This window comes from Sarcophilus harrisii, chromosome 1 (genome assembly GCF_902635505.1).
Source record: "Sarcophilus harrisii chromosome 1, mSarHar1.11, whole genome shotgun sequence".
Lineage (NCBI taxonomy): Eukaryota > Metazoa > Chordata > Mammalia > Dasyuromorphia > Dasyuridae > Sarcophilus > Sarcophilus harrisii.
Window position 1 is genome coordinate 565120396 of NC_045426.1, and position 14182 is coordinate 565134577.

Here is a 14182-nt window from a genome sequence, read left to right on the forward strand (position 1 = left end):
TGGGGTTAAGTGACTTGCCCAGGGTCACATAACTAGGAAGTGTTAGGTGTCTGAGGCTGGATTTGAACTCAGGTCCTCCTAATAGTTCAGGATTTGGTGCTCTATCCCCTGCACCACCTAGATGCCCCTCCATTTGATTCTTACAATGACTGAGAAATGATTGCTATTGTGATATACATTTACAATTGAGGAAAGTGAGATAGAGCTTAAGTGACTTTCCTACTGTTACATAGCTAGTTGTTATCTGAGGTCACATTTGAACTCGGATCTTTTTGACTCTAACCACTATCCTCCCTAGCTGCTTTATGAAGAAATGGGACTTAGTTATACTTTGAAAGCATGGGTACAATTGTGCAAGAGCAGCACTGAATAAGGAGCCAAAAGACATGGGTTTCAATTCTCTTAATCAACATGTCCTTAAGCAAATCCCACTGTCTCTCCATTTCATTTTCAAATAAGAGCCCTGCACAAGGCAACCTCTAACATTCCTTATGTCTCTGAAGACTCATTGGTCTGTGACTATTGCTTTAGGAAAGGGTAATGCATTCCGGTAGCATTCAGCATGAGCAAATGGCCTAGGATTAGCATCAGAAATAAGTGAGATATGTTTGATCAATACTAAGTCAGTATCAGTCACATTTATCAATAAAAGCACGGTCAGATGTGTAGCATGAATTAATCCTGTGACCCTCTCTGTTTTCAGCTCCTTTCTTTCAAGACTGCATGTCTGAAAATACCCTTAATGAAGTGAATATTGAAATAATGCGTAATAAACTCTACAAGGTAAATACTTCTATAACATACTATGTTTTGTAGTAGAGAACACCTAAAAAATTGTTTAAGTGTAAGCTATAAAGAGAAAAGTTACCATGATGCTGAGTCAATCAATCCCCACAACTACATATATCATGCCCCTTTATACCACAGTTGTAAGGTATAAACCACAAACATTTCAATTCAGGGAGTATTAATCATTGACATAGGTAGGTTTATACTGCTGTTCTAGATTGTTGGATGATTCAAAGGAGTCATGAACCATAATCTCTTGCCTTCAAAATGTTTATCAGTTTGAATCGTCTTGCTCATACAGTTCCCATATATGGCTGACAACACATAGCTGGAAATCTATGACTATCAATCCTGTGTTTCCTTCAGCTTGTGCCATATTCTGTAGAAGCACATATTCATCCTCCCAAATCCTAGTGTTCTTCTCCCCCCACCCCAATCTAGTTTTTTTTAATACATGTTTTCTCTCAATATATTATAAGCTCCTTTCATTTTTGACTTTGTACTTCAGGAGAGGCAATGTGGTATATAGGCTAGAAGTGGCTTTGTAGACAGAAAGACCTCTCACACTTAGTGTCTATCTGACCTTAAACAAGTCACTGAACCTAACTTCTAATCAATTCTTTAAAGCCAAGCTGCTATATTGATATCAGGAGTTTCCTCATCCAGAAGTTCCCTGTACTAATAAAATTACAAATCAGCCTGCCATCTAGGGGAAGGGTGGGGGGAAGGAGGGGAAAATTTGGAACAATAGGTTTTGCAAGGGTCAATGTTGAAAAATTACCCATGCATATGTTTTGTCAATAAAAAGCTTTAATTAAAAAAAATTACAAGTCAAGTCCCTTTATTATCAAATTAGGAATGGCACTTTTTATAGGCTGAGCAAAAGATATTTTGTCTTGTCTAGTCAATAGGAATAATGGATCTCTCACATCACAGTTTTCTAAAATTTAGTTTTTTTATTAAATCTTTTTATTTTCAAAATATATGCATAGATAATTTTTCAATATTGACTCTTGTAAAATCTTGTGTTTCGAATTTCCCCATTTTCTCCCCCTTTCCCTAAATGGCAAATAATCCAATATATGTTAAACATGTTAAAATATATGTTAAATCCAGTATATCACATCACAATTTAATACATTCCAAAATATACATTTCAAAGTACAGGGAGACATATATATAGCCCTTGCTTTTGTGGAAATCTGAGTATCTGAATTTCCCCTGACAAGTTTCTCCTCTACAAAGATACACAAAGGAAACATCCCAGAGGCTATAGCTCCCATTGGAATATTCTCCTAATAGTATAGAAACATTCTCCTTTTGTCTCTGCTAGATACATGGAACATTTTAAATATTATCAATATATGGTCAGGCCAAATCAACTTGTTCAGCTCCTATGGACCTGCTGCACAGGAGACTACGATTTGGGGGGTTGACAAATGCTTACCTAAGGGAACCAGAATGATTCGCTATATCATAAACCTAAGTTATGTGACATAGATGATGAGTATAGATTGTATTTAATTTTGCCTTCTCTTTGCTATTGTCTTTACTAATATTGTATGAGTTATTCTCAGAATATAATCTATACAAAATTTCCCCAGGGTAAAAGGATGTAATTCCCATTGCAACATTTAGTAACTAATGGTAAGTTAAGCATTTAATTTTTTAAAAGGAAAGAATATTTTATTGTCATACAATTTTTTTTTTAGTCATACCTTGAGGCTTTCTACAAATTTTGTAAAGAACATGGTGATGTCACAGCAGAAGTAATGTGCCCCATTCTTGAGGTAAGAAAGAGGTCATTTTAAAAAATACTATATGTGCCTAGTTATTTTTCAGTTATTTTAAAGAATTTTTTTCTTATCTATTTCTACATTACCTAATCTAGATGATTTCTTTTTTTATAATTTAAGCCACCACTAGGCAGTTATTCGTTTACATAGCATAAAACAGGATAGTATACTAGAAAAGCTATTGGAACGTTTCCCTTCCTTTCTCATCAAATCTTGTTGTAGACTTTGATTCACTTTATGGCATAATTACCTTGTTGCCTCAGAATGTAATAAAGTTATTCTTTGGAGGTTATCTATCTTAAATATTTCCTTCTTTCTTTCCATCTTTCCGTCTTTTCTCCTTCCCTTTTTTCCTTCTTCCCTTCTAATGTGTACACACACACACACACACACACACCATAATTGTATATGTATATATTCTTTTCTATATATGGTTTATGTGCAGGACAATTCACATGCATGTGTACTTATAGGCATGTATATATTTTATGAATACATGAGAATGCATATAATAATAGATGCCTATACATGTATCCATATACATGTGGAAATAGATATGTGAATACAATTATAGGACTTGTTAATCTTGGCCCATAATTCCAGACTGATTCCTAGTTCTGTCATTAATATATTAGTTATACCAAATACTTCACTATCTTTAGGATTTGGGCAATCACTTAATAACTCTATCATTCAACTAACTCATTTGCAAAATGTGACTTAATTCAAATCTCATCTTTGCAGGTGGTCACCTTTCCTAATGGCCCTCCTCCTGCCCTCAAAACATGCACAATCAGAGCATTCCCTCTCAGATAACCTTCCATTTATACTGTGTAAATCTGACACATAAATAAGTTGCTGCATATTATCTCCTTCATTATAATATGTTTGCCAAAGAGGCTTTTGCCTTTTCTTGCATTCTTAGTTCTTGGCATATAGAAAATGGCTAATAAATACTTATTAACTGAATGGCCATTGTCTCATTTAAACAATAAATAAACATGCAGTGTTGTCAACATATAACTAGAGATGAATGAATTGATATAGCATCCAATAAACTGAATATGATACTAGTGTTAACATAGTTTTATATTATTAGATTTCACAATTGTAACTTTAATTTAAACAAATGTTTTAATATGCAAAGATATGATCAAGTTTATCTTAGGCAAGTACCTTCAAGGATACTATGCTATTCACCCTTATAGAACCTCTTTCTTACAGTTGGAATTGTGCATGTGGTTTATAAGGAAATGGTAATAAAACAAATACGTGGCTTCAGGAAGTGTTTTTAACATATTTTCATTGGACTATTTTGCTAACAGTAGTAAGGCTAAGGTTCTGGAATAAACCTTGTTTGTTTTGCTTTGTTTATGGCCTTAGACTTTACCCTTCTACATCTATTATATAGGTGCTCTTAAATAGTTACAAGGGATCTTGATATGAGAGCAGACCTGTATTTACACAAATTGATAATGACTTCACAAAAATAACTGATTCTTGAGTTAGAAATTTTCTCTTCATAAATGTAGAATAGTTTGTTGCTATTGCATTTGTAGAATTCATATGGTGCACCATAAAATTACTTAAGTCAGTGGTTTTTAAGCACTGCTATTTCTAAGTAGAAGGATGCTGTCAGGGGGGAATAATATCATTAGCTTTATACAGGCCTATGGAGGTGTCCATGGTCTTTCTCCCTGATCTCATTACGTTTTAGAATTTTAAAGAACACTGGGTATCATCTAATAAGAGACAGTCTCCCAACTGCTGCGCAAATCAGATAAAAATGAAATTGTTTGACCATAGAATAACAACACAAATAAAAATACAACATAAATAATATCAATTTGTGGTTTTCTAAATCATTATGAAGTCCCTGGGATTCATTTCTATTTGAATTTGATACCACTACTCTAGTGCATGTGTATCATTTGCCTATCAACATATCCTAGATTTTTTCCAATGCTCCCATGTAGATAATTTCCAATTCATGGTGTTTTCATGATTTCATGAAAGCTATCACAGAGCTCCTTCAGCAATACCATGAATTAGGAGCCATATCTATTTTATTATGTATAGGAAACTGTGCTAACTCATACAAAGACAAAACTAAAGCTCATACAAGGGATTTGCAATCTTACATTTATGCAAAACCTTATTGATAAAGCCTTAAACTGTGTGGAAAACAATCTGTAGTTACATAGAGGGTGGAAATAAATTGCAAATTACAATGGGGGAGCGGGAAAACAGACAAAGAGAGATCAGTGTTGAGAGTTGATTCTGTGAAATCTATCACTTAAATTTATTATTCTCTATGCTGGTCCTCCCAACATAGGGCAATTGCTTTGGGAAGGGAAGAGAATGAAATAAGCATTTTTTAAAGTGTCAGGTACTGTGCTAAGCACTTTATAATAATATCATAATATTATCTTCTTAGTTTATAGTTGAGAAAACTGACAGACAGAGGTTAAGTGACTTAATCAAAAGTCACATAGTTAGTAAATATCTAAGTCCAAATATGAACTCAGATCCTCCAGAGCACTCTATCCACTATATCACCTTGCTACTTTGGTACAGAAAAAGGTTAAAGAAATTCAAAATGATAATATGTACTATAATTAGCATGCATATAGTGCTTTAAGGTTTATAATTTGTAAAGATGTGGATACATCTTAATCAAATGCAGATAAGAAAGGTAATCAGATTGCTTCAGAAATGGATTTGACTCATTTTAATCCCAACATCTGCCAGAGTATTTAGCAGATGATTAGCTCTCTCTGTAATCTTGTGTTTTATAAATTCAGTTTGAGGCTGACAGACGTGCTTTTATCATCACACTTAATTCCTTCGGCACGGAGTTGAGCAAAGAAGACCGAGAGACACTGTATCCAACCTGTGGTAAACTGTATCCAGAAGGATTGCGCCTGTTAGCTCAAGTAGAAGATTATGAGCAAATGAAGATGGTGGCTGAAAACTATTTAGTAAGTGACATTGGGCTTTTTTTCCCAGAGTGGGATGCATTATTGCTATTAATTATTGTTTAAAAACATATTCATGTGTAATGGAAACTGATGAACAGGGCATCAGGATAGTTGGCTGATGCAGTTGTCCATGTGGAAGAGTCTGAAGAGACGGCTTCCAGAGGAGAATGCCTTGGAAAGATTTGGAGCATACACAGACTTTCTGTAGCTTTCAGGAAGCTATGCTTGTCATATATTCCATTCGTAATCTGCTGGCTTGGTCTCTTAGCCTTTCAAAGTTCATGAGGTCTTAGACATTTTCTTTCTCTTTTACTTCAAATGAAAGAAAGAACAAATGCTGAGATGAATGCTGAGACCATATTCTTGATGGACATGATCTGAGACCTCTATCTTCAGAGCATTGTCCTTCTCTCACCAGAATTCAGTAATATGGGAAGGAGTCAGAACAAGAAACCTGATTATGGTTGACAGGTGGCTTTTTGAAAGTCCCCAATCCTAACTAGGAGCTAATGAAGAGGTTCCTCTTCATCATATGATTAGTGGACCAGAATATTAATCCATATTCTGAAGTCCTCTCTGTGCATGCTCATAAGGACTAGACTTACTGGTCATTCCTCCATCATACATGAAATATACTTGTCCTAAGCTACAACAATCACATTCTACAATCTTTTTAGGGAAACCAAAAATAGTCAGAGTTACCAATGCTGTTGCTCCCTGGTACAATGTAAGATTATTACTTTTTGTAGTGTCAAGGAACTGGAAATTGAATAGATGTCCATCTGTTGGAATGGCTGAATATGGTATGTGAATGTAATGGGATATTACTATTCTATAAGAAAAGATGAGCACATTGTTTTCAGAAAAGTCGGAAAAGACTTACATGAACTCTTGCTAAGCAAAGCAAGTAGAACCAAGAGAACATTATACACAGCAAAAACAAGATTATGTGATGATCAACTGTGACGCACTTGGCTCTTTTCAACAATAAGATGATTCAAAGCAATTCCAACAGGCTTGTGATAGAAAGAACCATCAACATTCAGAGAGAGGACCATGGAGACTAAAAGTGGGTTACGGCATAGTATTTCCTTTTTTTTTTTTTTAAGTTTTTTTTAATAATAGCTTTTTGTTTTCAAAATACATACAAAGATAGTTTTCAACATTCACCCTTGCAAAATCCGTGATCCAAATTTTTCCCCCTCCCTTTCCCAATCCTCCTCCCCAAGATAGCAAGTAATCCAATATATGTTAAATACGTGCAATTCTTCTATACATATTTCTACATTTATAAAGTTGTACAAGAAAAATCAGATGAAAAATGGAGAAAAAAATGAGAAAGAAAAAAAGCAAACAAATAACAACAAAAAAAAGTGAAAATGCTATGTTGTGATCCACATTGGGTTCCCATATTCCTCTTTCTGGATGTAGATGGTTCTCTCTATCACAAATCTACTGGAATTGTTCTGAATCACTTCATTGTTGAAAAGAGCCGCGTCCATCAGAATTGATCATCACATAATCTTGTTGTTACAACATAGTATTTTTACCTTTTTGTTGTTTGTTTACTTGTTTTTTTTCCTTTATTGTGTTTTTCCTCCTTTTGATCTGATTTTTCTTGCTCAGCATGATGAATATGGAAATCTATAGTGGATTAATTGTTGTCTAGAGGAGGGGGAAGGAGATGAGGGAGAGAGAAAAAATTGGAACACAAGATTTTGCAAGGATGAAAACTATCTTTGCATGTATTTTAAAAAATAAAAAGCTATTATGTAAAAAAAAAAAATTATATGCTTCGAAAAAAAAATTTTCCAATGGTACCCAAAATACTTTTGGTTTGTGATTGGGTTGTGGATAGTATATTCTCTGTTAGTTACAAGTTAGAACATAATTCCTCCTTTCTTCCTCTTCCACATGATTTTTGTCCATACCCTTTCATAAATCACCTATGTACTTAGGAGTCTACCTTTTTGAGAATTCCTCACCAATATTTCTCTCTGTGCTTTTTAAGGAGTACAAGCTATTATTTGAAGCTGTTAATGACAATCCTGAAGGAAAGTCATTGGAAGATGTATTTTATGAACATGAGGTAAGAGACTATAAATCAGAAGTTATTCTAATATAACTCAAGATTTAAACTTATATCTTTTAATTCAAGGAACATCAATTTAACTTTTTCAATATCACACACTTTGGTTATCATCAGTTTAAATGCACATGGGCAGAAAATATATATATTTTATATCCAATTTATCTCTTAGTATGTTATGAATGTAAAGTTTTTCCCAATGATTTTCTTTATTTTTCTCTCCCCTTTGCCAGGTAAAATTGAATGTACTAACCTTCAACAGGCAGTTCCACTATGGAGTATTTTATGCTTACATAAAGCTGAAGGAACAAGAGATGAGAAATATTGTATGGATTGCTGAATGCATTTCACAAAGACATCGAACAAAAATTAACAATTATGTTCCTATTTTGTAACTGAGTGGGACAAACAAGGTTAGAAAATCAACTAAGACAAATGTGGCTCTTGTGAAAAATGATAATGGGTATTTTGCTATATGCTCTGGGCTACACAAAAATAAACAAAACTTTATCTTACCATGTAATCAGATCTGTTATTAAACCTTATAAATTAACACTACAATAATAGGTCTATTATTTCTCTAGTAGAATTAAATCATTATTTATATATTTATAGCTCATCGTACAATAGGCATGAGGCACTAATTTTAAATTATTCTAAAATCAATTATAATTTATTATGCTTATTTTATATACTAAATGTCTTATTTTTTAAATGTTTCTTATATTCTATTCTTCTCATCCTCCCAGTTATTCATAGAAAGAATTTTTGATCCTGACTTTACCCCTCCCTTCCTACTCCCCCATGCTCCAGATCTCTGAGTATTCAATTTTTCTGTTCTTTTAAATTTTAAATTTGCTTCCCTGAGCTTCTACACCTCTTGAAAAGGCAAGGATACCTTCATGCCTTCATGGCAGCAGCCAATAAGCACTGTCTTAGCATATATGGGCTTTTGTATGAATATTGATTTGTTGTTTGGGGATAGCAATACAACTTAGAATTTAATTTTGCTTTAATGAAAACATGCTAATATTTATTAAGTCTTTTCAACCCAGATCTCACCAATGTAATATATCTGCACATATACTGGCCACCAATGAAGATGTCGGCCCTTCCACATTCTTGTCTAGGGTTTTTCATAGATTTCCCATAGATAATCTACCCCCCATATACTAGGAGACAAAACAGAAGGAGAAAGAGAAGAAAGAACTGCAAAAATATGGCTATACTATTAGTGGAGCTCTAAATCAGTCCACTCCTTTTGGAAAGCAATTTGCAATTATTCCCCTCCATAAAAGTGACTAAAAAACGTTCAATCTAAAGACCCACTGTCAAACATAATACCCCAAAAAGACCCAAAACAGAAAGGTCTAAGATGCATGAAAGCAGCACTTTTTGTGGTATCAAAGAATTGGTAATAAAGTATGTAGCTTAACAAATCATGGTATATAAACATAATAGAATATTACCATGCCATAAGAATGAAGAATTGAGTATTCAAAGAATATGAACCAATGCAGAGTATAGTAATCAAAACCAGGAAAATTGTGTTCACAATTACAACAATGTAAATGGAAAGAACAATAATAATAATAAATAATCTTGAAAATTGTTTTAAGAGGTTGGTGAAAATAAATACACGTTATATACTTATATACAGGATATGCAAGGTATATACCCTGTATACTCTGTTAGAATTAATTGACATACTGATTCAGTTTGCTGAACTGCTTTTTAAATTTTTTTTGTCTTTCTTTTTTATTCTTGTAATATTGGGTTACTGTTTGTATTTTGTTTTTGAAGAGTATTGATGATATCATGGGGTTATGTTTTGACTTGCTCATGAATTGGATTTAAGTGAGGCAGAATTGCTCAGAGTCAATAGCCTCATTCTCCAGTGGCTAGACAAAAATCAGGATAACTGGTGATAGCCTGGGATGCAATGGATGACCTTGGAATATTTGATGTCTGACAGAACTCTAAACATTCCTTGTCACCTGCTTCAAGTCACCTTTTTGGTCATTGAAACATTGTTCTCATCCAATCATTCTTTCTGGAAAAGACTTCACATGTTTGGGGTAGAAACCCCTAACTCACTAATGGGTTTGAGACCTGTTGGTTACCCACAACCTGGTTTAGGTCATCTGCTCAGTTGGTTTTTGCCAGTATATAGCCTTCGTGCATGCTACATAGACTATATTGGAGTCACAAGTAAGAACTGGGTAAAAGATGAACACCAAAGCTGGATGAGCAGCCTTGAAAAGGACTCGGCAAGCCCACCAGAAGTGCTAGTCTTCTCTAAATTCTTTATACACTTCACTCCAGTATCTTAATCCTAGGTAGAGGAGAAGAGCAATACGGGTTCAGAAGTATGGAAAAGTAAAATAATACATTTTAAGCTTAAAAAGCTGATATTCTAAACTTTGGTCACAAAGATTAATGGTAGACACCATTAAAAGTAATCTTTGATTACCAAAGAATTACTTTATACCTCTAAAGAAAAAATTAATCTGAAAAAACAAAAGTTCAAGAATATCAAGGGAATTAATTTTTTTAAATGGGAATGAAAGGGGCTTAGTAGTATGTTATCTCACTCTACAACAAAATCTTAGCAAAAATTGTCAAAACAATTTGATATTGTGTAAGAAATAGAGAGGTTGATCATTGGAAGATATCAAATATACAATATAACCTAGTTTTCTATTAACCTGAGCTCCAAGCTACTGAGGCAAGAATTTACAATTTGACAAAAATTTGGGAAAACTGGAAAATAATCTGGCAGAAACTAGATGTAAATTATCTCATACCACATACCAAAATAATCAAATGCATATATGGTTTAGACAAAAAGTGACACAGACAAATTGGAGGAAGTTCAGAAGAAAATCAACTGCCAGATCTTTAGGAAGGTGAACATGAACATGTCCAAAGAAAAGATAGACACATGAGAGGTAAAATGGACAATTTTGATCATATAAAATTAATAAAATTTTATATAACCAAATGCAAAAAAAAAAAAAAAAATTAGAAGAGAAGCAGGAAACCGAGGAAAGAATTCTTTGCAACTAATTTCTCCAACAAAAGTCTTATTTCTAAAATATATAGTAAACTGAATGAAATTTGCAAGATTAAGAGCTAATTGTTAATAGTCAAAGAAAATGAATAGGTATTTTTTAGAGCAAGAAATCCACATTATCAATAGCCACATGGGGGAAAAATTCATTCTCAATTACTAATAACTAGAGAAATGCAAATTAAAGTAAGTATTTGGTATTACCTCTCATCTGTCAGATTGGCAAAGTTGACAAAAAAAAGAAAAAGAAATGCTGGAAGGGTTGTGAGAAAACTGGTATTTCAATGAACTGCATTGCTCCAACAATTATGGGGAAAAAAATAGAACTATAGTAAACTATTAAACTGCATATATTCTTTGACCCAGGAATACTGAAAATAAGTGTATCACTCAAAGAAATTAATAAATCAATAAACATTTAGTAATGACCAACCATGTGCCAACCACTGCTAAGTACTGGAGAGTCAGCCCCTAGGGAGCTCACAATTTAATGGGGGAGATAACAAGAAAACAAATACAAATAAGACATATGCTGGATAAATATGAAATGATTAACAGTGAAGAAACTAGGATTAAAATCACTAAAAGATGGGATTTTACTTGGAACTTAAAAGGACCCAGGAAAGCCAGTAAGAACAGGTGAGAGAGCATTCACACATGGGGATAGTCAGAGAAAATGCACAGAGATGAGATACTATTTTTTGTTCTTGTTCAGGATAAATGAAAAATAATTGACAAAGAGAAGGCACTGAGATTAAGTGGCTTCCAGTGGAAAGAGATGGAATGTCTTATTTGTGGAATACCAGGAGGCTAATGTTATTACATTAAAGAGGATCTATCAAAGTTCCAAGATGACTAGAAATGTAAAAAGGATTAGATTATGAAGGACTTTGAATGAATGTTAAATAGAGAATTTTGTTTTTTATTCTGGAGACAATAGAAAGTCCTTAACTATATTGTTGGGAGGGGGGAGTGTGGAGAAGGGGAAGGATGACATGGTCAGACCTGCACTTTAAGAAAAATACTTTAGTGTCTGAGTGAAGGATGGATTGAGTTGAAGGAGGTCTTGAGGGAAACATCACTAGCAGGCAATTGCAATATTTCAGCTATGAGGTATTGAGATCCTGCACTAGAGTAGGGACATTTTCAGAGAGAAAAAAAGACATGGGGTGGGAAGTGAGGAATATATTAGATTTTGTAAAGAAAAGTAGACAAGCCTCAGCAACTGATTAAATTTGGAGGCTGAGATTATAAGAATAGGAAAAGGACCCATATGTACAAAAATATAACAGGCTTTTTTTTTTTTTTTTTTTTTTTTGTGATGGCTCCAAACTGGAAATCAAAGGGATGTGTATCAGTTAGGGAATAGTTAAATAGGCTGTGATATTTGTCATGAAATTGTGGTATAAAAAAAGACAAGGGACCAGCAAGATGGCCCTGAAGTCAGGAGTAGCTAATATCCAATCTGACCTCAAATAACTATGTGACTAAGTTACTTATCCCCCATTTGCCTTGGAAGGAAAAAAAAGGAAGGAAGGAAGGACAGACGGACAAGCGGGATGATTTCAGAAAAATCTGGACTTTGAAAACTGATGCAAAATGAAATGAACAGAACCAGAAAACACTGTACACAGTAACTGAAATATTGTTTGATGAAGAATTATGAATGACTTAGCTCTTCTCAGCTTTACAATGATCCAAGATAATCTCAAAAGTTTAATGATTGGCCTCCAGAGAAAGAACTGACATTTTTTTTTAATAAGACTAAAGCATACTATTTTCACTTTCTTTTATCCTTTTTCTTTTATTCAAGTCTTCCTGTACAAAATGATTAATATGGAAATGTTTTACATAATTGTTTTTGTATAACCTATATCTAATTACTTACCATATCAAGGAGAGGGAAAGGGAAGAAGGGATAAAATGTAAAACCCAAAACTTAAAAAAATACAAATGTCAAAAAATTGTTTTAACATATAATTTGGGATGGGGGAATAAAATATAAGGAGAGTAAAAATTTAAAAAAAAATTTTTTTTAAAGATGAGAATTCTAGGCATGGGAGATAGACAGTACAAGTATCCTGAGTGTTGTATACAAGGAACAGCAAAGAAGCAGGTGGTCACTAGATATGATTATCTGTGAAGACATAATAGATACAAGAAAACTAGAATGCATCCAGTACAGAAGTGAGCACATGCAAGGCAGGGACTCATCAATCAGAGGAGAACCCAGGAGCTGAAATATCTCTAGGATGAGAAGCCTTCTGATGAGCTGATAGAGAAGTGCTAAATTTAGGAATAACATGATGGAAAAAATTTAAAATTCTGAGTTTAAATCCTATGTAAGCCACTTATTAGGCATGTGAATCTGGCCAAGTCACTTGACTTTTCTTAATTTCAGTTTCTTCATCTGAAAAAATGGAGATAATAGTTGTCTTCCTTACAGGATTGTTGTTAAGATCAAATGAAATTACAAATCTAAAACACCTTTTAAATCTTAAAGCACTATATAAGTGATAGTTGTTGTTATTGTGTTTTTATTTTGTTTTATTTTGTTTTTTTTTTTACAAATGTGACAAATAAGGAAATTGAAAACATATGTCTCACTCTAAAACTACTTCTCTATTACATCATGCTGTCTAAAATTGTATTTCTTATCTCATATCTGCTTCTGGCTTTCTTCAAATGCATTCTGAAGACATTTGGGGAATGAGAGCAAATTGGTGTAACACAGAGAAGCAATCTGGCCAAGTATCCAGAATATTGGATTTGGAGCTAGATCATCAGGGTTAGAATATCCTTCTCAGATATTTACTTTCTTGAAGAGCTATACTAAAAATTCCTGAACTTAGGGCAAATTCAAGTGGTGGGGGCAGACACAAAGTAATTATTAGTGCTATTGCATCTATCTTTCAGAGTCCATCTGACCAATACCTCAATCTCCACATGATCAAAAGAAGATAAATGGAAGACAGGCTCAGTCTCAGAAAGAAAGGGAGATCATGGCAATAGGACTCTGGGGATGAGGGAGCATGACCAGTAAGCTAAAGATTGCTGTTATGTGGAAGTATACTCACTTTATGTTTACCCCTTAAGGAAACCTCTTAATGCTCCAAGCCAATTATGACTTTGACTACTATGATCATGGGCAAGCCCCTTAATCTCTTAATAATGGGAATAATAAAAGAATATTTCCCAATAATAAAAATATATTTCCCAAGGTATGTTGAGGAAAGTACTTTGTAGACCTTGAAGAGCTATACAAATGTGAGTCATTGTTAAACATCCAGAAAAGTGAAAGCAGCCTTTGGGATACTGGAAAACTGGAATCCACATCAGAAATCTTGCTTTGTTTATCAGTTACAAATCAGTTCTGGGGTTGAGAGCACAGATAACTGTGGGAAGAAATATGACTTTGGCATTCTTCTTTGCCTCATTTACTTTCAAAAGGCAG

At 33.8% G+C, this 14182-nt stretch overlaps 1 protein-coding gene across 1 annotated transcript in view; it reads left to right on the forward strand.

The window, feature by feature from the left end:
* ATP6V0D2 (ATPase H+ transporting V0 subunit d2) overlaps positions 1–8223 on the forward strand; it is a 33032-nt gene extending 24809 nt beyond the window's left edge. Inside the window, exons 4-8 of the mRNA XM_031946949.1 lie at positions 704–783; positions 2502–2579; positions 5390–5566; positions 7578–7655; positions 7889–8223. Coding sequence (XP_031802809.1) covers positions 704–783; positions 2502–2579; positions 5390–5566; positions 7578–7655; positions 7889–8050 — 575 coding nt within the window. The 3' untranslated portion in view covers positions 8051–8223. The remainder of the gene's footprint in view (positions 1–703; positions 784–2501; positions 2580–5389; positions 5567–7577; positions 7656–7888) is intronic.
* The last annotated feature ends 5959 nt before the right edge of the window (positions 8224–14182 follow it).